Consider the following 24,772-nt stretch of genomic DNA (forward strand, 5'->3'; position numbering starts at 1 on the left):
TGCTTTAGCTATGATTAAAATCATATGTACGAGACTGGCTTAGAGAAAGGAGCGGAGCTGGACACTAATTTAGAGTGATCTTTATTGATAAAAGTAGCCTTTAACAAGAATCATGGATGGGGCTTTTTCTCTTCTGGCAGCTAACAACTTTGGTTTTATTACTGACGAGACAGGTCTCCTGTTTTGAGGTGACTGAGGAATGAACAAAGAGAGGCCAGTGACATGAACCAAGACCTAAGAGATGTATTATCTGAATGCTATCACAAAGATGGAACCGTTCATGGCTGCTCTAGCTAAAGCTCATGGGTCCCTGTAAGCAAATATTTTAACATAATTTTATAATAATTTTAACATAATTTATAATAATTTTAGCATTGCGCGAGATAACTTTATAATAATTTTAACATAATTTATATTTAAGAAAATATTTAAAATTTTATATTTTGTGTTTCGATAAATTATTTTTATGTTTGTTATTTATTTATTTATTTTGAATAAGTATTCTCAGTCACTTAAAATGAATTACTATTAATTAGTTAAGCATTAAACTGAAATTTTTTGTTAATATGAAAGGTTACTTTAAAATATTTAGTCTGTATCTCATAATATATAGAGCTCTTCATGTTTTGATGCACAATCAAGACGTACAAACATTTTTACGTTGGGGAAAAGAACATTGATTACGTATAAAATAAAATGCGACTGAGCATGGACATTATGTGTTAGTTTGTCCGCTTTTAACATAATCTATAAAACATTAATATTTTCTAAAACCAGACACCTCCAAGAAGGGCGAGACAATAGCTTGAATTTCTCGAATAACCTCTTCTTGAGTCGAAACTCATGCTCTTCCTTCATTCTCTGTTTAATTAATTTCATTAAACAGATAACTAATGCAATTGGGATTAGCTTAGGGTAAGAACTATTAGCTTACCCATTGCCTTGCTCCGCTTGCGGGTTAGAACTATAATCACATCATCAACAATCGATCATGGAAGAAAATAAAAACTGAATTTGGAAGAATCACATAGCTTTGGAAACCCATATAATGAGATATATATCACTTAGACGTCCCAATCTTCCCCGATCCTAAACCCTAAACCCTAAACAATCGCAAAACCGTTGTCATCCGAAATCATAACCTATAAATAAAATAAAGGACCATGGAAATAGTTATCGGAAATAAAGTTAATGAATACATACAAATACAGTTGTAACGTTAAGGAACAAATCTAAATTAATACTATTCGAAACAGTTAATATTTGTTTAAACTCATTTTTATGGGTAATACATACAAACACACTTGTATAAAATATAGCATGGGTAATAACTAGCATAAATATTGTGACTAAGATATAAAATCTATTAGGATTTATGAATTATGATCTAAAACTAAAACTTTTATTTAAAAATTTATCAAATGGATCAAAAGAAAAACAAATTACAATATTGATATACAAAATAGGTATTTGAAACAATATTTACAAGTGAGAATGCATTATGTGCCTAAAACCTTCTTCATCTAAATCTTTCTAATGAATAACCACATTTCACATGTTCACTTCTATATATGCTCCAAAATTTTGACTCAACTTATGTATTTCAAAACCTACAAATGTTATATAAAGAAAAAGTTAAATATTACAAAATGTTGAAAATTATGAGAGAAGTAGAATATGATGTTTGATGAAGACTTTGTCTAGCTATTTATAGATAAATTTGTAGTAGTATTAGAGGTTTTTCAGTTTTTTTTGGGCCAACATCATAGGAGTTATGGTTACATTACAAAGAATAAATATACTATAGGTTTTGTTTGTGTTTTTTCTTTTTTTCGTAAAACACAAATTGTAATGCAGTTAATACATTAAAGTGTATTCATATGATGAAAGATTTGTTTAAAAAAAGAATTCAAACATCATGGGAGTTAAATTTTAAAGAATTAATATGCAATAAATTGTGTTCATGATTACTATTAAAAAAATATATATATATATATATATATATATATCATATTGTTTTATATCTTTAAAATATTTTAGCACAAAAACTGTGAAACAAATATTATGATTTTTTATCAACAAATAATTAATATAATATTATAATATTTGTATAGCTTGAATTTAGTAAAGAATTTAATAACCATGACATTATATTTTTCCAAAATTATGATATTAATATTTAAATATTTAATTTTTGAAAATATTTTGTCCAAAATTATAATATTAATATTTAATTCTTTCTTATTTGCAAAATTATTATGTTATGGTAATTATATAAAATATTGATAAATGATATCTATATATAATTACTAAAAGGACATTGCATATATAAATGTCAATATATTATTTTAGTACAGAAATATCATTTAAAATTAGTGCATATGAAAAATAATGTATGTAATTTGAGAAAAATGAACTAAAAGAATTTAATAATTGAGAAGTGAAGACATGTGTCGAAAATATACGCTGCCAAATGTCGTCGTGTCATCAAAGTTAGGAGAAAACCTTCTCATATTATATAAGATTTGGGAAAAATGTCATAAAAATCTCCTACTTTCAAATTTGGGACGTTTTAATCACCAACTTTCAAGATGCCATTTTAATCACAAACTTTTTTTTGAATTGACCATAAAATAGCAAAGTTCTGTTGACTTCGCCATTTTAGGCACGACGTTTATTAAATCCCTAATCCTAGAAAGAAAACCCCAAATTCTCTCTATAATACCAAAATTTCTTCTACAACCTCTCTCTTCCGATGAGTTTAAGCTCAAGCTTTGACACATCTGGTTGCATAGGTGAATGTGGTGTGCCATCGATGGTGTAGAGATAATTTGGGGTTTTCTTTCTAGGATTATGTATTTGTGAAATTGGAATCGATTTGGAGATTTAGTGTCTTCAATTTGGTAAACGATGTTGTTTTTGACGTAAAAAATGTGGTTGTTTATGCTAATCGGTAGCAGATAACATGCAATTTACTCTGTTTTTGAGATCTTTAACAGAGAATAAACGATGTGCCTAAAACGGCGAGGTCAACAAAACTTTGCTATTTTATGGCCAAATCAACGAAAAGTTTGTGATTAAAATGGCTTCATGCAAGTTGGTGATTAAAACGTCCCAAATTTGAAAGTTGGGAATTTTTTTGACCTCTTTCCCTTAGTAATTTAGCTATAGTTTGAGAATTGTAACATAACACCCCTAATTCTCTATATATTTTTAAATTTACAAGTATGATAATTCCATAGAAGCAATACTGGGGTTATTGGATCCTTGGATTTAGTGGATTTAGAAATCCTTATAAGATTTGGAAATCCACATGGAATCCATGGATTTTAAAATCAAATAATATGGATTTGAAAATCAAATAATGTGGATTTGAAAGTCAAAGAAAGTGGATTTGAAAATCCTAGAATAGAATTCAAAATTTATAAAAAGAAAATAGAATTTATAAAAATAATCTCTCACGTATCACGCTCAAGTGAATCAGTCCACATGTTTGATGTTATTGTCTCTCTCCACTAATTGGCATATTCTCTTTATTGTTCTTGGGTTGTAAGAACAAAGAGAGGTCGAGAAGAAAAGAAATAATGTATCGAAAGCTATCAAAGAAGTTCCTAATTTGAAAAAAAAATGTTCGTTACGACGCAGTCAAAGTGATTCACCAGTTAGGAATGAAAGAAGTCTTTGTTAGCATGTCCACTGATGAACGTTATGGTTGGATTAAGCGTAACGTGATAGTGCTAATTATTATTACTGACTACCACTGGCCGAGGAACACATTTTCTGCTTTCTCATTAAAGAATTTCTTTCTCTCGGTATCGTTATGTCTGGTCTTATAGGTTAAATTATTTTTACTAGGTGTTTCATGATCTTTTTGTCGTTGGTTTGCTATTACAATAATGCAGAAATATTACATTTAATATTACGATAATATTATNTTCATGATCTGTATGCTTTTACGTTTCATTATCGTTGGTTTAATATTACGTCAATTGTATATAGGCGTACAATGTCCTTATGTTCAATTATTAACAATTGTCTGCATTTGGTTTTGCAGAGCTGTTGCATCTGCTTGACTAGATATGGAGATGACGAAGATGTAAGAGAGCTGCCATGCGCACATGTCTTCCATGTAGACTGTGTAGATAAATGGCTTAAAATCAATATAACGATAATGTAGAGAGGAAAAATATGTTTGCTATTATGATAGTTCTGTATGTTTGCTATTATACGTAGGGGGTGTTTTTTTTTTTTTTTTTTCCAANTTTTTTTTCCAAATCCACCCAAATAACTAGGTGGAGACCAAGGATTTCCAATTCCTATATTTACAAGTAAAACATCTTTTCAAATCCATCCAAATCCAATATGAAATCAAATCCATACTCAAATCTTTAATAATGAATAAGGGGTGATTTTAATTAGGATTTATAATTCATAGATCCAATAACACAGAATTTTAATAAAGATTTTAAAAGGAATGATTGAATAACACATGATTTAATTTGGATTTCTAAATCCATTAAAATCAAGGATCCAATATTAGTAAATTAGCAAAGAAAAGGTGAATTATGAAATGATGTTTGAGAACAAAAGATCATGTCACAAAACGTGACAAAACAAAGGGGGAATCTGAAGTGCTTATGTCAATTTGAAATTTGTAGGAATCCACTTTAATAAAAAAAAAAAAAAGAAATCTTTAGAACCCAAGTTTTCATCTTGTTTTTTTTTTGATCAAACCGCTTATATTAAAAAAAATAACAGAGTCCAACTCCACAGATGGGAGAAGAGACTACAGAAGAAGCAGACCAGAGAGCAGATTTAGCAAGAGCATCTGCCTCTGAATTATTTGAACGAGGAATAAAGTTAAAACAGATAGATGTGAAAGCGTTTGAAAGACAAAAGATGTCATGAAGAACGCTTTTCAACTCCTTAAGGCATCCATCAGTCTTGAGCAGCTTGATGAGGACTTGGGAGTCAGAGAAGATCAATAAAGATCGGATTGGAATAGAATGAGCGATTGAGGTGATGTCGAGCATAGCACTTGGGATCGCTAACGCTTCTGCAACGAGTGCAGACGGCACAAAAGGACGAGAGGAAGACGACTGGGACAGGGGAAACCCGGAGGGATCCTTAATAATCCAGCCAGCTCCACTCAATCCTGTATCTGGATTCCATGCTGCATCCACATGGCAAGTGAAAGTTTCTAGAGGAGAGGAAGGAGGGACTTGAGGTGGTGGGCGCAGCGGAGACGGTTTGTGGATGTCTAGTTGAGCATTTTGCCAAATTCGTGCTTCAGTAACTGTTTTGACGTAGACTTCCTTTGCAGAGAAGTGGCGGTCTTCGAAGAGGAGAGAGTTCCTAGCAGTCCATAGGTTCCACATAATCCAGGGGGCAATTGGAGTTGAAACTATACCAGCCGGGGGGAGGCATCCCAATTTTCCCACTTCTTGTAAACACTCTTGCAGGGACGTGATCTGGGAAGAATTTGGTTGGGATGCGAACGGTACCAAGTTCCATACTTCACCTGCAAAGTCACAGTTCCAAAATAAATGAAGTTCATCTTCAAGAGCACCACATCTTTTGCAACCTGCCACATTTGGGATACCCCTCCTAGACAGGTTTGAACTCAAAGAAAGGGCCCCAGCTTTTGCTTTCCAAAGGAACATTTTCAGTTTTGGTGAAATTTTGGGATTCCACACAAACTTGAGCCAGTCAAAGGAGTTGCAGTCCTTGTGAACAGGGAACTCCTTAGCTAGAGCATAACCCGATTTAGTCGAGTACAATCTTGATTTTTCAGGCAACCAAACCAGAGAGTCCAAAGAGGGCCCCACACTGGTAATTATTTTCCTTATATCTTCCTCATACTGAGGTAAAGTTTGACGAATGACGTCCAAGTTCCATTCATTTGAAGTTGGGCAAAGTAGATCCTGTACCCGTAAGTCAGCAGAGGAGGCAGTAGGAGGACCAAAAGGCGCCCTTGGGGACGTGAGAGAGAGCCATGGGTCGTTCCAGACGTTAATATCCTCACCATTTCCCACCGTCCATCCAATGCCTTTTCTAAGGAGGTCTCTACCCACCAGAATACTACGCCAGCCATGGGAAGCAACTCGAGGTGAAGAAGTGCACTCAAGAAAGCTCGATGTATTATTGGGAAAACTATTAAATTTTATGGCAGACAAAATATATCTGTCGAGGTTACTTAAGAAGAAGATAATGCCACAAACGAAGAAGATAAGGATAGTTTTGTTGGTTTTAGAGGAATGGAACAATCAGATTCACCAAGTGATCATTGGTATACTAACAGTAGAAGTGAAAATACCTAAAGAAGATGTTGTTTTGGACTAGTGGAAAGAGACATGTTCATACATAAAGCACAAGATCACGTTAGATTTACAAGTAAAATGAGACACTATAATTGCAATAGCATTGCTATTGTGGGTTGAAAATGAATTTATAAAAACATAAAATCTGCGTGAAACAGAATTACATATCTCTCGAGAGCCTCATATTCATAGAATCATATTCTTGGTACACATAGACACTACAATACAATTCTTAATATATAATGGAGAGAATGATAACGTAAACTAAGCCTAACAGTTACAAGATCTCTCTCAACATTAAGACATAACCATGCAAACTGCCTAGAAAAAGTCTTCTATGGCATCACACTAGATAAAATACCAACACGGCTATCATAACAAGCGCCCAAACAACGACGTCCCACCGCGCTCGGTTTATAGACTTAATCGAGTATATACCGATAAAGCAATTTGACATGGATATGTTGTTTTCTTCTCCAGTGTCATTTTGTAATGGCAGTTTCTGTAGCAATGATTGCATTTGTTTGTCTACCATGTTGGGTAAAGGAAGTACTCTTGTGGTGTTGGACTCTGTTTGAAGCCTCGGTACATTGATAAGTGTATTACCGGAGACCGCCGGATCATCTAGCTTCACTATTTCATCCCTCAGTATATCCGCATAGAAATCTTCTTCACTAGGAACCTTAAAATATGGATAAATTTATGGGAATCAGATCATGTCAACTCGCAACATACCCGTATAAAACAATGTTAACAAACAGAAAATATATATATACAAGTGAGAATGCATTATGTGCCTAAAACCTTCTTCATCTAAATCTTTCTAATGAATAATCACATTTCACATGTTCACTTCTATATATTCTCCAAAATTTTGACTCAACTTATGTATTTCAAAACCTACAAATGTTATATAAAGAAAAAGTTAAATATTACAAAATGTTGAAAATTATGAGAGAAGTAGAATATGATGTTTGATGAAGACTTTGTCTAGCTATTTATATATAAATTTGTAGTAGTATGAGAGGTTTTTCCGTTTTTTTTGGGCCAACATCATAGAAGTTATAGTTACATTAGAAAGAATAAATATACTATAGGTTTTGTCTGTGTTTTTTCTCTTTTTTCGTAAAACACAAATTGTAATGCAATTAATACATTAAAGTGTATTCATATGATGAAAGATTTGTTTAAAAAAAAATTCAAACATCATGGGAGTTACATTTTAAAGAATTAATATGCAATAAATTGTGTTAATGATTACTATTAAAAATATATATATATATATATATATCATATTGTTTTATATCTTTAAAATATTTTAGCACAAAAACTGTGAAAAAATAATATGATTTTTTATCAACAAATAATTAATATAATATTATAATATTTGTATAGCTTGAATTTAGTAAAGAATTTAATAACTATGACATTATATTGTTCCAAAATTATGATATTAATATTTAAATATTTAATTTTTGAAAATATTTTGTCCAAAATTATAATATTAATATTAAATTCTTTCTTATTTGCAAAATTATTATGTTATGGTAATTATATAATATATTGATAAATGATATCTATATATAATTACAAAAAGGACATTGCATATATAAATGTCAATATATTATTTTAGTACAGAAATATCATTTAAAATTAGTGCATATGAAAAATAATGTATGTAATTTGAGAAAAATGAACTAAAAGAATTTAATAATTGAGAAGTGAAGACATGTGTCGAAAATATACGCTGCCAAATGTCGTCGTGTCATCAAAGTTAAGAGAAAACCTTCTCATATTATATAAGATATACACATATACGGCACAAAAACGTAATTACAGCACAAAAACTGTGAAACAAATATTATGATTTTTTATCAACAAATAATTAATATAATATTATAATATTTGTATAGCTTGAATTTAGTAAAGAATTTAATAACCATGACATTATATTTTTCCAAAATTATGATATTAATATTTAAATATTTAATTTTTGAAAATATTTTGTCCAAAATTATAATATTAATATTTAATTCTTTCTTATTTGCAAAATTATTATGTTATGGTAATTATATAAAATATTGATAAATGATATCTATATATAATTACTAAAAGGACATTGCATATATAAATGTCAATATATTATTTTAGTACAGAAATATCATTTAAAATTAGTGCATATGAAAAATAATATATGTAATTTGAGAAAAATGAACTAAAAGAATTTAATAATTGAGAAGTGAAGACATGTGTCGAAAATATACGCTGCCAAATGTCGTTGTGTCATCAAAGTTAAGAGAAAACCTTCTCATATTATATAAGATATACACATATACGGCACAAAAACGTAATTACAGCACAAAAACTGTGAAACAAATATTATGATTTTTTATCAACAAATAATTAATATAATATTATAATATTTGTATAGCTTGAATTTAGTAAAGAATTTAATAACCATGACATTATATTGTTCCAAAATTATGATATTAATATTTAAATATTTAATTTTTGAAAATATTTTGTCCAAAATTATAATATTAATATTAAATTCTTTCTTATTTGCAAAATTATTATGTTATGGTAATTATATAATATATTGATAAATGATATCTATATATAATTACAAAAAGGACATTGCATATATAAATGTCAATATATTATTTTAGTACAGAAATATCATTTAAAATTAGTGCATATGAAAAATAATATATGTAATTTGAGAAAAATGAACTAAAAGAATTTAATAATTGAGAAGTGAAGACATGTGTCGAAAATATACGCTGCCAAATGTCGTCGTGTCATCAAATTAGGAGAAAACCTTCTCATATTATATAAGATATATATATATATATATATATATATATATATATATATATAGAACTAAATAAAAGAGGACCAACCTGTGGATTTTGTGAAGATTGTGAAGATTCTGCTATTTCACTCAGTAGTTCCTGCCCTGACTCACTTGATAAGTAAAAGTCAACCATATTTTCCCAACCAGATATACTTTCTGAAATAGCGTTATTCGTGTCTCACTACAAGAAAACAGGCAAATAGCGACTGCACTATTAGTCACTATTTAGTCGCTAAACGGTGTGTTACGACTAAATAGCGACTAAAACTAGTAGTCGTAAATCGAGAGTCGCTAAAATAAATAGTCGTAAAATTAGTCGCCAAATAGCGACTACATTACGACTATTTTGCGTAGTCGTAAATTTAGTCATAATATAGTCACTAAATTTAGCGACCACGTTACGACTATTTTACGACAACGCAAAATAGTCATAATGTAGTCACCAAATTTAGTGACTAATTAACGACTAATTACTGACTATAGTTGTATTCAAGTATTTATACATTATTGTATTTATACAGTATTTATACAGTATTTATACAAATTACATATATTTTATTAATTGTTTTAAATATATTTAAATTATGAATAATGTTTTAAAACATTATTTTTTGAGTACTATATTTATTATTATAAACCATGATTACAAAAAAATTGTATTACAAAATAAAATTAAAAATCATAACTAAAAATAAGAATAGATGAAAAACTACATAATAAATGGTTTGTAGCACATTCTCAATTGCTTTGTATTCCATCATTGAAGCCTAGGTAGTTCCCATTAATGTTCCAAGAGCAACTCATTTCTTCAGAACAAACAAACAAAAAATGTATCATGGGGACTCATTTCCCATTATCAATATAACACAATTTCAAAATCGAGACTAGAAATGAGAAACAATCGGGACAAGCAATTCACTATAACTAACATGTCTTCTAGCTTAAAAACGTGAGTGTGAGTAAGAAGATCGACAATGGTGACTCAAGTTAAAGAGTGCATATAAAACAGGTGTCTAGAGATCGGTATTACCAAATAACTCTTGACAAATTCAACAAAAAGCCTCACAAAAATTACAACAGAGGCTTCTAAACAAATGACTCTTTGACAGATTTAATAAAAGTCTCACAACAATAAGTAGCAAAGTATATATATTGTACCTTAATAGCGAAAGATACAATAGGATAAGAAAATGTCTTAACCAATGAAAGTTTACCTTACGCTCTGAAATAAAGTTGTACATCATGAGCTCTGTCTAAGAGTGTGCTTGGCTGTGGCTTTCTCTGTAAGCCAAACATCATCTTCGACCTAAGAACAATAGGACACTGAATCAGATGGTTTACGCATGCAACAATGTGACTTCAAAGAATTGAAGAGTAATACAAGAGTAATAAAATAAACATAAGGGTTTTACCTATCTTCTTCCAGCCAACCGCTTTCAAGCTTCTCCAAATCCAGTCTATTGATCACAAACAACAAAATAATATAGTAAACAAAAATCACATGTTCAAACCATAAGCTTCAAAGACACAAACACAAACACCAACACACACACATACCAGATTTTATCATATAAAATCACCAAAACTGAGGTGACTCTGTGAAAGAAGTGATATGCTTTTAGAGAGCTTAGTTTGAGTACCTTCGGTGACTTTGGTGACACTGAGGAGAGCCGAGTTGAGCCTTAAGTTCTTTAAGCCACAAGACTCAACCAAAACAGCTGACACTTGATCTGAGAGAAACCCACCAAAGAAAGCAAAAAAAAAACAAAACAATTTTGCACATAAGTACTCAAGAATTCTGAAAAGATGAAATAACAAAGCAGTTCCAGGATTTTTGAAAGAAAAGAAACCCACCTCCATGGAGACCAAAACAGATGGAGCTAGACATTTGAAAGAAATGACAAGAGATATACCCGCGTGGCAACAAAGCTATTGATGCGCTACTCCTTCCCTCACTTCTCCTTCATCATTCTTCTACTTCTTATCCTCCCTCATCTGCAATCACACAGGGGATGAGAAACGCGAAAAGGCAACTAAGTGGATCACATCAGCATTGGCTACCGATATCAAGCAGATAAATCAAACTCGTTTTCAGCAGAATCAAAGTGAAAATCTATGCTCCTACAGCGGAACAAGAAAAAAAAAAAAAAAAAGGGATAACAAATGAAAGCAACTACTAAGCCTTCAAGAACGTCGGAGAGGATAGGTGTGAGAGCAAAAGAGAACTTGACCCATTGTTGCTTGATAGAAAAATTGATTCTTTAGTCGACCCAAGTTTTCGGCTGTGCGCCGGAGAAGCACACGACTTGAATCGAAGCAGATCTTTCCCGGTTTTGAGATCCCAACTTCTAATTTCGTCGATAAATCCACGGCTTAGCTTTTTCGTCTTCTATGCCGTCTTCCTCCGCTTCACCTCTCAGCTTCTGCTTCTTATATGTCGTCTTCAAACCAATTCGAAGATTAAGGTCATTACAAACGTAGACCAGAAACCCTAATCCCAAAATCAGATTTAAAGGGGGAAATAGAGATAGAACAAACTAACCTTCTCCCACGGAAACCAGTTTCCCTTCTAGATCTGGAGATACGGTCGGAGGTTTGGCCGGACAGAGTCATCGCGATTCGAAGAAATGAGAGTGAGAGTTTCTCCGAAAGAGTTTCGAGAGTGATGATGATTTTTTTTTTCTAAGTGTAGTGTGAGGAATAGAGGCACAGGTTGGTGAAGGTTTCTTTGTTTGTTGATTTTTATTTCTTTTTTTTGTTGGCCAATTTTCAATTCATATCAAAATCCAAAGTGGTACAAAAGCCTCTCAAAGCCCAGACTAAATGATATAGTTTTATGTTTTTTTTTTATCAACAATTAGTTTCAGATTTTACAATGACTAATTTAATAAATTTTATAAGTAAATAGTTTTTGGAAGTATTAAATTATATATATACACTAAATAGTTTTAGATTAGATTTAATTTTATACACATAATGGTTATATTTTGGTTAAATGGTTTATAATTTAATTTCTATATACTATACATTATAAAAGTTTAAAATTTAAGATATAGGGTTTAAAGTACAGGGTTTGGTGTATAGGTTTATGATTTGGGGTTAAGTTTTGAATTTATGAATTATGAATTAATTTCTAAGATTTAGAGTTTATGATTTAGGTCTTGGGGTTTGGTTAATGGTTTGGGATTAAATTTTGAAAATTATGATTTTCTTAAATAGCGACTGATATGCGACTTCTTAGCGACCGTTTACTATAAGTCGCATATTAGTCGCTAAATTGGTGACTATTTAGCAACTACATATTTTGGTGTGCAATATAGTCATAAAATAGTCGCTAAATTACGACTAAACTAGCGACTAACATATGCAGTCGTTAAAAAATGACTAATATATGACCAAATATTTGTAGTCGTAAAATAGTCGCTAAATAGTCACTACTTAGTCGCCAAAAATGACGACTACATATATAGTCGCCAATTGTAGTCGTAAAATCCATGTTTTCTTGTAGTGTCTACGTGCTTGTCAGGTAATATACTTGGCTGTGGTGCCTTTTGAATTGTAGCTCCTTGAAATTCGGTATTCTTCCTAAGTCGGCAAATAACTAGAGCATCCTATATAACACTTGAGATATTCAATAACCATAACAATATCCTGTTTTTGTAACACCTTGTGTTACAATATACTCTTATGTGGCCAAGAAAAACATCAAGAATCAGAAAATAGTTTACCAGTGATACTCCAATCATGCAGTACTCATGCATAATCCATTCGGTCCTTCCGCCTTTTGGCGCACGACCAATGTGGAATACAAGCGTTCTCTTTGTTCCAATCACCTCAGAACCTGACTTCACATTACGTTCTTTTCCTGTGGCTTTCCAATATCCCATCCTGGTTGCTCTTCTGTTCTGCGAACCGTGGGGATACTTCTTACCACGAGCACAGAAGAAGAACCATTCGCTGTCAGATTTTACAATGGACTTGTCTGCGAAAAAAACATTTCGAAAATCTTGTTATATTTTCAAGACGAGAAAATAAAAAGGACGATGAAACATAAACTTTTCTCCGACAATGAACATGAAGATTTCGTTGAACAAAGCCAACAAGTACCTCAATTTTCATAGGCCCGAACTTGTTTATGCAAATATAAAATTTCATTCCATGTCAATACTTACAAAATGAAAGCAGTTCGTAGCGGTTCAACCCACAAAAGAGATAACTACAAGTAGGAGCAAATCAGGGGCAGACATCAAGCATACGTTGAAACACAAAGGTATTTTCATACGTAGATGCATTTAACTAATGTGATAATATTATACTTAAACAAGCTACCAACACAAGCCAAGCTATCACATCTTCAAACCAATCCAACGTTTTCCTTAGTTGGTGTTTCAACAAATTAAAAATAAATATTATACCAAATAATGTAACCTCAATTTCAAGAGGAGAAAGAAGTTCATATTTATAAAAAAATTACATTCTTAACTCTTTAACTTCTGCTCTGATACACTGATTTCCACAAAATTTGTAGAAACTAACCACATGACTAGAGATTCAACCGAATATATGGACATAGACACATGGGTATAATAAGCAACCTTCACAATCCAGGAAACTTGTACAATCATATACAAAATCAAGAAAAAAGTACTATTAAAGAGGATGAAACCTATCAAACATGTCACCTAAACGGCTAAACTTCAAAAGTTGACATACCACTTTAAGTTCACATGGAACTCGAGATTCAATGGAAATTCACATGAAAATGCTACAATTAATACCAAATTTGTAACCCGAGATCCCCTTTTAAGCAAACCTAGTCTAGTGGTCGTATTTTATAACGAAATTCCCATGATCCGAAAATAGTAAGGTCCACTCTTTTTGTTTTTGTTTTTCTTCCGACAAGAATATATAACCTAATTATTCCTAGTATACCGAACTTGAGGAAAACAAAATTACAGAACAAGAAGATTAACTTTGTAAGAAGAAGGGTAAAGAAAACGAACCAGGTAAATCCCAAGGTTCGAAGTTGTAAATCTCAACCTCAGGTATAATCTCAACAGACCTCTCCAAACCATCCATCTTCCTCTTCAAGTAATAAGAAATAAGCTCGATGTCCGTCGGCGAGAATTTGAAGCCAGGGAACATCGTCGTCACCGCCGGCTCAACCGGTGCAGCTGCCATATAAAAAAAGATAAGGGAAGAAAGAGGATCAAGAGTCCTTTCCCTTTGGCTTCTGAGAAACTGAGGAGTCACAAAGAGGAATAAAAAAAATGTCTCGGGAATGGGAACAAGACTCGTGAAGAAGACAATACAATATTTACTACAGAAAAAGAAGGCGACGATCGAGTGCTTTGCTCACTCACTCAGACTTATTACACCTGCGTTTCAGTATTTCTCTTTTTTCCACAGGTGTTGCTCTGTTACTGAAATAATTACGAATGACTGCCACGTCACCATTCTTGCTCAAATTTAAATTTATTAATAGGTTACTACTTACTATGGTGTGAATGCGTTTTAGTGCATTTACCGAGTATCAGAATTGATGCAAAATATACAAGAAACAATTCTTATTTAGTGTTTTTCTGAACCAGCTCTTATTAGATACCTGTCACGAGTTGGTTGGGTCGTGCTGTTGCCGGCTGTAACAATCGCAGGAAGTTTGTCTCATCTTCTCTCCTCAATTTTGAATTTTGGAGTTTGTTGAATTGCGATAGTTTTTTTTTAGCTATGGCCTATGAGCAATAGATATCTTCGGTAGATTGTGATTTCTTCCGCCATGATTGGATGAATGTTTGGCTTTGATAACGATAATCATGAGTTTGTTTGTGTGATATGAATTAAGGACCTGATTTTCATCGGCTTCCATCTGTATTAAGTGGTGATTTCTGTAAATCTTAGAGAAAAAGTGTTGTCTTTATTATTCATGAACCTATAATATATATAGTTTACACAAGACTTGATGCACAAATATAGAATATTTACATAATATATTTTGCCTAAGATATAGAAAATATCCTCTGTCCTAACACTCCCCCTCAAGATGGAGCGTGTAAGTTGAGAACGCCCAGCTTGGAGTATAAGTACTGAAATTGATCACGACCCAAAGCTTTTGTGAAAATGTCAGCGGGTTGTTCATGAGTGTTGATATAAGCAGTGGCAATAGTACCAGAAGTAATCTCATCACGAATGAAGTGTCAGTCACTCTCGATATACTTCGTGCGTTCATGGAAGACGGAATTGGCGGCGATATGCAGAGCAGCCTCATTGTCGCAAAACAAACGCATAGGATGACTGTGGTCGACACCAAGAAACTGTAAAATCTCCTTAAGCCAAAGAAGTTCCGTACAAGTCATAACCATAGCGCGATATTCAGATTCTGCGGAAGAAAGAGAGACACGCTTCTGCTTCTTTGTCTTCCAATGTAGAGGAGAATTGCCAAGCATAACCATATAACCAGTTAAGGATCGCCGAGAAGCAGGACATGTATTGTAATCAGAGTCACAATAGGCATTAACTTGGAGTGAGGCCGTAGACGATAAAACAATACCTTGTCCGGGTGAAGACTTTAAGTAACGGACAACATGTTGAGCCGCCTCCCAATGATCCACAAGTGGTTTCTGCACAAACTGAGCGAGAATGTTAACAGCATAACTCAGTTCAGGCCGAGTGTGCGTGAGATAGACAAGTCGCCCCACTAGACGACGATACTGGTCCGGAGCAGAATACGGAGCACTCTTAGAAGACAACAATGTATGGTTCTGTTCTAAAGGAGACTCAGCCGGACATGAACTAGAGAGACCACATTCATCAATAATGTCAAGACAATACTTTCGTTGAGAGAGAAATATGCCATCAGGTCCGCGAGCCACTTCAATACCAAGAAAATACTTTAACATACCGAGATCTTTCATCTTGAAGCAATGACTCAGATAAGATTTAAAAGATTGAAGAACAACCGAGTCATCACCACAGACGATTAAATCGTCAACATAGACGAGAACATGAAGAAAGATCTTGCCGCGCCGATATGTAAAGAGAGAGTTATCTTTGTGAGATCGGATAAACCCATAGTCAAGTAAAGCTGTAGACAACTTGGAAAACCAGCAACGCGGGGCCTGACGTAGACCATAGATGGATTTCTTGAGCTTGCAAACAAGAGACGGGTCTGCAGGAAGAAAGCCCGGAGGTGGTTTCATGTAGATATCTTCATCAAGATCACCATGTAAGAAGGCGTTGTGAACATCCATTTGGTGAAGTTCCCAATTCTTAATGGCAGCCACACCAAGCAGAGTACGAACCGTTGGTAACTTGGCAACGGGTGCGAATGTGTCAGAGAAATCAACTCCCTCTTTTTGATGATTACCAAGTGCAACCAAACGTGCCTTATACTGTTCAAGCGTACCATCCGCATTAAACTTGAGGCGAAAAACCCATTTAGAACCGAGAGCTTTGACACCTGGTGGAAGATGTTCAAGAGTCCAGGTCTCGTTCAGTTCCAAAGCATCAATCTCTTTCCGCATCGCATCACGCCATTCGAGAATTTTAACAGCTTGGTTATAAGTGACAGGTTCATCGACCATAGTCACAGCTGCAAGAAACTTCTGATGTGCAGTACTAAACTTGTCAGCCGATACATAATGTGTTAGAGGATAGAAACACGTACCAGAAGATGATGAAGAGGTCGTAGGCTTGAGAGAGATGAGGGTTTCATCATGACGTGCAGAATAAGTAACATAAGGTTCTAAGCGAGTAGATTTTGTTTTCTTGCGACAACCTCGACCAAGTGGTTCAGTACCAAGATCGAAGATACCGTCAGTCTCAGTCGAAGCAGAGTCGATAGTAGTAGCAGAATCAGTAGTAGGAGCAGCGGAATCATTGGTAGGAGCAGAATCAGGAGAAGGAGACAAAACAGGGGAACTTACAACAGAGGAATCAGATGTTGAACTCCCCCTGTTTTCGAGAGGCGGAGGTGAAAGCTCAGCAACGAACTCGTCATCGGAACCATGAACCGGCAACACAATCGGAGAAGTATCGTGCGCGGGAGTAGAAGCAACAGCCGGAGAGTATGGAAACATGGCTTCATGAAACAGGACATCACGAGAAACAAAGATATCATGACTCTCCAAGTCATAAACACACCAACCCTTTTGAGTGTGAGGATAACCAAGGAAAATGCATTTACGTCCGCGCTCTTGAAATTTGTCATGATGAGCCGTGTGTCGTTTAGCAAAACATAAACAACCAAAGACGCGGAGATGATCAAAGGATGGTGATGTAGAGTGGAGAACCTCATACGGAGTTTTGCCGTGAAGGAGAGGAGTAGGCGTACGATTTATAAAATATGCCGCGGTGAGTACACTTTCTCCCCAAAATTTAAGTGGTAAGTTAGCTTGGAAGAGCAAAGAACGGGCCATGTTGAGAATATGTCTGTGTTTACGCTCAACTCTTCCATTTTGCTGCGGTGTATAAACGCAAGAGGTTTGATGGAGAGTGCCATGATCTTTGAAGAAAGTACGGAGAGCAAGAAACTCACTCCCATTGTCACTGCGAACAACTTTGATCTTTTTACCAAACTGTTGAAGAGCCATGGCCACAAATTGTTTGAGATGAGAAGCAACTTCACTTTTGGCGAGAAGAAGATAAGTCCACACGGCTCTAGAATGATCATCCACAATAGTAAGAAAATATTGTGCTCCACAAGTAGAAGCAAGTTTGTATGGTCTCTAAACATCGCAATGTATCAAAGAGAAAACTGTTTCTGCTTTATTAGTACTTTCGAGAAAAACCAATCTTGTTTGTTTAGCTTGAATACAAACTTCGCAAAAATCATTGCTATCACTAGTATTGTGTTCAAAATCTTGTAAAGTAGATAAAAAACTTGATAGAAGTTTCGTAGATGGATGCCCCAAACGCTCATGCCATAGAGTCTTGGTAGATTTCTTGACATTGTGAACCTTTGCTGAAACTGCACCTCGAAAATGATAAACCCCATCTCTCTCTTCACCTGCGCCAATCAGCATCTTCGAAGTGCGGTCCTGTAGAACACAAACCGTGTCAGTGAACAAAGCAAAACACGACATCTCGCGTAAAAGACATGCTAACGAGATAAGGGTGCAAGAGAGATCGGGAACGTAAAGCACACGATGGAGGCGAACATGATCACCAAGGATCATCGTTCCTTCTTTTGTGGCAAACGTGTGTTTCCCATTAGGAAGAACAATAATACTGCGAGGAATGTCATGGACATCCACAAGAAGATCATCGGCTCCGGTCATGTGGTGTGATGCACCGGAGTTAAGTAAAAACTCAACGCAAGAACTCTTACCAGATAGTTTGTCATGACTAGTTGATTGATCAGATTTCAACTTGTTGACAATTGCGGACCACGTCTCCTTTGTAACACCAGGAAGATCAGGAAACTCAGCTTCAGGAGCAGCTTGAGCATTGTTAGCTCGGAAAGAAGGGAAGGAGCAACCACGACCACGACCGCGGTTAGAACCACGACCACAACCACGAGTAGAGTCAAAACGAGAGCCTCCTCTGGAATCACCATGCTTCTCGATCCACCAATCTGGAAGCCCATGAAGTTCAAAACAGGTATCAACCGAATGATTAGTATGACCGCAATGTGTGCACGGTCCGTGGTTGACACGAGTAACGGAGGCAATAGCATTGACCCTTGTTTTGACGGCAAAGCCAACTGCATCTAGTCGTTCTTCTTTGGAGCGAGCAACGATAAGATGTCTTTCTTCAGCAATGACTTCAGAGTAAACTTGATCAAGGGTCATGTCGCCATCTCGGTTGAGACGACCAAGAATATTAGTGCGTGTAGTTCCAAAACGAGAGGCGTCAAGACCCATGAGAAATTGATGGATACGCTCGAGATCTCGGCGGAGTTGCTGCTTAAGACGTTGAGGACAAGACGGAGAGCTGCAACAGCAATCAATGAAAGGCTCAAAATCATCAAGGTCGTCCCACATAACCTTGAGCTTGCCGAAATAGTCAGCAACACTTTGTCCGTCTTGAGCACAGCTAGCAATAGAGGTTTTAATTTGATGAATCCGAGAAGCATTCCCGATAGAGTACCGAACCCGGAGATTATCCCATAAGACTTTGGCATTATCGACGAACGAGATTACCTTCTGAACCTTGGGATCCAAACTTGCATATAGCCAACCACACAACATCGAGTTAACCTGAACCCATCTTTGGTAATCAGAAGAACTAACATCGGGTTTGAGTAGAGATCCATCAACCAGACCAAGTTTATGCTTGGCTGCTAAGTTATTTCGGGCGATCTTAGACCACTTTTCATAGTTTTCGCCGGTAAGAAGAAAAGGAGTGAGAACATGATGTGGTTGATCGTTAGAAGAGAGGTAGTAAGGAGAGGACGTGATGGAGTCCTTAGTGGTGGAAGAAGTAGTAGAAAGGGCAGATGAAGTATTACTCATAGTTTAGGTAGTAGAAGATTTGTAGAGAAAAAATAAAGAACGTGTGTTCTTAGGGTAGAAGAGAGACCGGCTAAGAAAAATAGAAAATTAGGGTTTTGTTTACTGGCTCTGATACCATGTAAATCTTAGAGGAAAATTGTTGTCTTTATTATTCATGAACCTATAATATATATAGTTTACACAAGACTTGATGCACAAGTATAGAATATTTATATAATATATTCTGCCTAAGATATAGAAAATATCCTCTGTCCTAACAATTTCTCATGTAGCTCGACTTCTTTGCTCTAATACTTTGGTTGTTTTGTTTCACTGTTTGGAAGCTATATTATTTAGGTATGTGCTTGGTTTGTGAAACTATGGATCATGTGCCCTGTAACCCTTGCCATAGTTTGTTTCCATGAATTATAGAGCATCTATGATCATATTTAGGTTATGAGATCATGAATTATTATTGAGCCAACCTATATTTTTCTCCGTGACATTCCCTTATCAATGTTCATATATTTTTTATGTGTTTGCATCCATCAAGCCAATAGAATGGATGAGTGGTCGTACATATAATGTTACAGTCTTGGCTGGTTTATTCTCTTTGTTTTTATTATTTCAGCAACTGGTAAAGTCTTGGCTTCGGAGCTTCTAGAGAAAGTTGGTAAAAGGTCCTCTGTCTTACATCCGGCTTTTCTAAAAGCAGATATGTGGTTTATGTCAATTTCAGTTCTACGATTAGCGAGACTTTGTCATCACATGTTTGTCTGTGTTAACCATAGCATCTTCTCAGCTTTTCAGGTTTGGAAATGGAGTTGGACTCTCTGTGTCAAACATATCATCTTCTCACATTCTTGTAACTAATTTTCTGTTTTGGTTGTACATTTTCTTCTTGAATGATTGAGAACCATATGAATGATTGTACATCTTCTTTGTTTTAACACAAAACACATACTATTGTTTTACAAAATTAATTTTTTTTTGTTTTTATTCTTAAGAACCCAATTAGAATTTTACCATTAGAGGTATATAATTTTAATTAATCTTAAAACATTCTTAATTTTAAAAAGTACACAATTTATAATTAAAATATTGTTAAAACCCTTAGATTATATACTAGCTTCGGAAGTGGTCTTACGGACCAATCCAGACTCATGGCCTTTTGGGCATGGCCTAAACTTCTTAAATTTTGGTCAACGGGCTATTAAATTTATTAAAGTAGAAATCAAGAGAAGGATAAATACTCTGATGTGGTCTGATTTATGGCTGCCAATGGAGATATTAATTGATGTGATAGGTGAAAGAGGTACCATGAACGTTGTGTCTCTCGGGGAGATATGGTTTCGGACGTTTCGATAAGTGGTATTTGGGGATTTTATCGCAGCAGGAATAGTCATATAACTCTTATCCGTAAGATCATTGACAATATTCTCACAGCACCACTACCGCAAATTTGTGCTGATATATATGGTGACTTGGAAACATGGCACACGACATGATCGTATCGTGACTTCTTCTCCGCTTGACAAACTTGTGACTATTAATGCGGATGAGGTACAAATAATAAAGTGCAGAAAGTAAAAAACACAAGAATTTTATTAACGAGGTTCGGTTTTTCATACTCATCGGGACCACGTCCAGATTTCGATTTTACTAAAACAAGAAAGCAAATATAAACTATTCGCAAACGTGTAAATCAAGCACAATCCTCTTAATTCACCACTATGTTCTATAACATGAAATCTTAAGGATAGATCTCTACCCTTAACTAAACTCACATCGAGCCTTAGATTTAAACCAAGATAACATAACCTTGGGCTAAACTCCCCCTGAGCCTAGACTTCAGCTCTCCAAGTCTCTGGAACAACCTTCACACACACGTTACACCGACAAACAAAGAAGCTTGATCACACAAGCACCAAACCGCAAAACTAAGCCGCACAAAATGAGAAAGCTCTCTAGGGTTTTTATCCTTTATGCCTCAGCTCTCTTGTCTCTCAAGGATGTGTCCAACTACTTCTTGTATAGCCAACACAATTCCCTAATCACCTTAGGAGAAGATTTCCATATTTCCATATTTCCATATTTCATAAGGAAAAGTAATTTTCCTTTTACACTTTTTGTTTCTTTGTTAAACTCCACTTTCATCAACCAATAAAATAGTAACTTTCCTCTTTGATTCATCCTCAAACCCTCCTTCAATCTTGCCTTCTCAAACCTTCTAGAATCTTTATACACAAACAAAAAATAACAATCATTTATCACTTCTTGTATCACACAGACACTACATCAGACAGACCAATACATCTTCATTCTCCCCCTTTTTGACTATGCTTGTAAACTCATCAGTCCAAACTCTTAAAAACATCACCAAACACATCTTCATTCTCCCCGTGAATGAGTCACAACATGGTCAAAACTAATTGGAAATTCTCCCCGCTTTGCAATATGCGGTTGATAGCCTAATACATCATCTCCATAGAACTCATATTTTTTAACCCAAATCTTGCTGTGCTTTAGACCTAGCCTCCATGTTTAAACTCTCAAATAATCTAAAACAATTCCTTTTAATATGTCTTTGAACTCCACAATGATAACATGTAGGACCATGAACTCTAATATCATAAATATTCTCCATTCGACTCCTTTCCCTCAACAATCTAAAACACCTTGACCTTATATACCCAACAACACCAAAATGATGGCAAACAGGTCGAAAAACTCGTCTTGGTGCATTTTGAAATTCAGAAAGTTTTGCACCACAATCTTTCACAAATACAGTCTTTGGAGCAGTCTTTGAAGCAGTTGCATTTTTAGACACAGTTCATGATGCATACGTAATTTTTCCACTTGAAACAAACACCGGATCCGATTTTGAAAGTTTTCCTTCAAATCCAGGGTCATACTTATCTGACTCTTGCCAATATTCAGAATATGATCCGATCCAACTTCTTTGTACCATTATTAAGCATCATCAAATTCTTTTGTGTTTTTCAAGTTGCGCTTTAGCTTGTGATGCTTCTTCCTCCTTTTCTGTTGCATATTTTTCTGTTTCAACGACTTTAGCCTCTAACTTGAGCTTCTCCTTAATCAAAACTAAATTATCCTCAATTACTTTAAGCCAGTGTTCATACAACATCTCACACTTCTTACCAAGTTCTTCATAATCCATACTCTCTGCATCACTATCACTTTCAGATTCATGTTCTGCTGTAGTTGCATATTTAAATGTAGTTGCAGACACATGTGCAGACACTGTTGCAGACGCTGGTGCAGAATTATCTTCAAAAGTTGTAAACGCGACAAAATTCTCCAGATCTTCTTCTTCATCCGAATCAGTTTCAGAATCACTAGTGACAACATTCATAGCCTTCTCTTATGCTTTTGTAGATTGACACATATAAAGGTAAATGTCCATACCCTTTGCATTCAAAACACTGGACATTCTTTGGTGAACTTCTCACTTCTTCATTCATTCTATTTTTCTTCTCTTTTCCCCTAAGCTTTAGATATTTAGCAATAGCTATTGAATCTTCATATGATGATACCTTAAGAACAACTGTCAACTTCCTTCTTTATTTTGTCTTAACGTTATCTTCCTTCTTGTTTACTCCTTCAGCTTCATATACATTATTTAACTCAAAAGCTTTAAGAATCCCAACAAACTCATCAAAGCCATGTCATCTAAATTATGAGCTGCTTCAACTGCATAAATTTTTACTCAAATTTTGCAGGCAATGATCGCTTCAGCTTCTTCACATTTTTTTTTGTCTTTGTAATGCTTTTCAAGAGCAAAAGCCCCATTAGATATGTCACATAACTTTGCACTGAACTCAGCCACAGTCAGGCAACTTCTTTTTCTTCCATCCTTAGATTCTCAAGTTGTGATGCCAACATATCCAGCTTTGTTTGCTTAACACTTGAAGTCCCCTCAAACATATTCTCCAGTGACTTCTAAGCTTTCTGAGCAGATACACATTGAGAAATTAACTTGACGTGGCTTGAATTAATAGCATTGTAAATCGCTGTCTTGACCATAGAATTGCAACTTGATAGCTCTTTCTCTGCAACAGTCCACTCATCTCTTGGCTTAAGACTCTCAACTCCTTTACAATCCACAACTTTAGGAGGCTCCAAACCAAGCTCAATCGAATTCCAACAATCCTCCATCAAGGTTACTAATAAACGATTGTATACAAACTTTTCAATATCCATAATTCGATGAATCAAGCAACGGTGGTTGTGTCATAAATGTGCCTTCTCTATATGAATTCATCACAACTGATTCAAAATTCTGCCTTACTTCCTGAACTATCCTCACCCTTGATCTACCGGAAACTAGACTGAATCTCTATCAAGAACATGCTCTGATACCACTTGTTAATGCATATGAGGTACGAATAATAAAGTGAAGAAAGTAAAAAACACAAGAACTTTGTTAACGAGGTTCAATTTTTCCTACTCCCCGGAACCACGTCCAGATTTCAATTCCACTAGAATAAGAAAGCAAATACAACCTATTCGCAAGCCGTCTTTCAATCTTGCCTTCTCAAACCTTCTAGAATCTTCATACACACACAAAACAATAACAATATTGTATCACTTCTTGTATCACACAGACACTACTTCAGACAGACAAATACATCTTCATTATCCCCCTTTTTGACTATGTTTGTGAACTCATCGTTCCAAACTCCTAAACAATATCACCAAACACATCTTCATAGACCAGATACGTATACATGGCTAGGAGAAATGGTGGAACGAGCACTTTTGAGCACATCTTCTCTCAAGTTGTACCTCATTATGAATATGTAGCATGGCTTATTGTGAAAGATAGTCTATCTACTGGTGTGAGAATGTGCGCTTGAGGAGTTCTTGAAATTTGTGTATTCTATGGTGAGCTAGCTGAGTCGAGAGAGATCATATATAATTTACTTGTCCCTGTATCTTCACAATATGTAACGACATAGTAGGTGACGACGGTGTCCCAGCATATCTGGGTTAGAAGGAAACACTACAACCGTATCGGCAAAATTGCGTCAACACTCCTCTGCTTGACCTTCCTATTCGCTACCATAACTGAAACAAGCTTTTTTCTATGTGACTACTTATGAATGGTGGCTAAAAATGTGATTACTTGTCCCTGTTTCACC

The 24,772-nt window shown here is 34.9% G+C and overlaps 3 protein-coding genes across 10 annotated transcripts; all 3 read right to left on the minus strand.

The window, feature by feature from the left end:
* LOC109126401 lies at positions 4,743 to 5,378 on the minus strand. The gene has a single exon (XM_019229928.1). It carries the CDS (start codon positions 5,376 to 5,378, stop codon positions 4,743 to 4,745), a length of 636 nt encoding a protein of 211 aa, XP_019085473.1.
* LOC104710887 (NAC domain-containing protein 60) lies at positions 6,481 to 9,535 on the minus strand. Its single transcript, XM_010427543.2, has 2 exons — positions 9,224 to 9,535; positions 6,481 to 7,002 (listed from the first exon to the last, which is right to left on the minus strand). Exons 1-2 carry the CDS (start codon positions 9,308 to 9,310, stop codon positions 6,664 to 6,666), a joined length of 426 nt encoding a protein of 141 aa, XP_010425845.1. The 5' UTR covers positions 9,311 to 9,535; the 3' UTR covers positions 6,481 to 6,663.
* LOC104710888 (NAC domain-containing protein 60-like) lies at positions 9,821 to 14,524 on the minus strand. Of its 8 annotated transcripts, XR_755134.2 has the most exons (7): positions 11,720 to 12,040; positions 11,409 to 11,618; positions 11,032 to 11,172; positions 10,818 to 10,907; positions 10,590 to 10,634; positions 10,392 to 10,483; positions 9,821 to 9,983 (listed from the first exon to the last, which is right to left on the minus strand). XR_755134.2 is itself a non-coding variant. In XM_019230442.1 (4 exons), exons 1-3 carry the CDS (start codon positions 14,356 to 14,358, stop codon positions 11,152 to 11,154), a joined length of 453 nt encoding a protein of 150 aa, XP_019085987.1. In that variant the 5' UTR covers positions 14,359 to 14,524; the 3' UTR covers positions 10,819 to 10,907; positions 11,091 to 11,151. The 8 variants fall into 8 exon arrangements, 3 of the variants coding, with proteins under 3 accessions (XP_019085987.1, XP_019085986.1, XP_010425846.1); XR_002033558.1 differs by having other exon boundaries at positions 11,091 to 11,618; positions 11,720 to 12,047; XR_755135.2 differs by having other exon boundaries at positions 10,735 to 10,907; positions 11,032 to 11,618; positions 11,720 to 12,047.

The sequence above is a fragment of the Camelina sativa genome, chromosome 9, assembly GCF_000633955.1.
Source record: "Camelina sativa cultivar DH55 chromosome 9, Cs, whole genome shotgun sequence".
Classification (NCBI taxonomy): domain Eukaryota; kingdom Viridiplantae; phylum Streptophyta; class Magnoliopsida; order Brassicales; family Brassicaceae; genus Camelina; species Camelina sativa.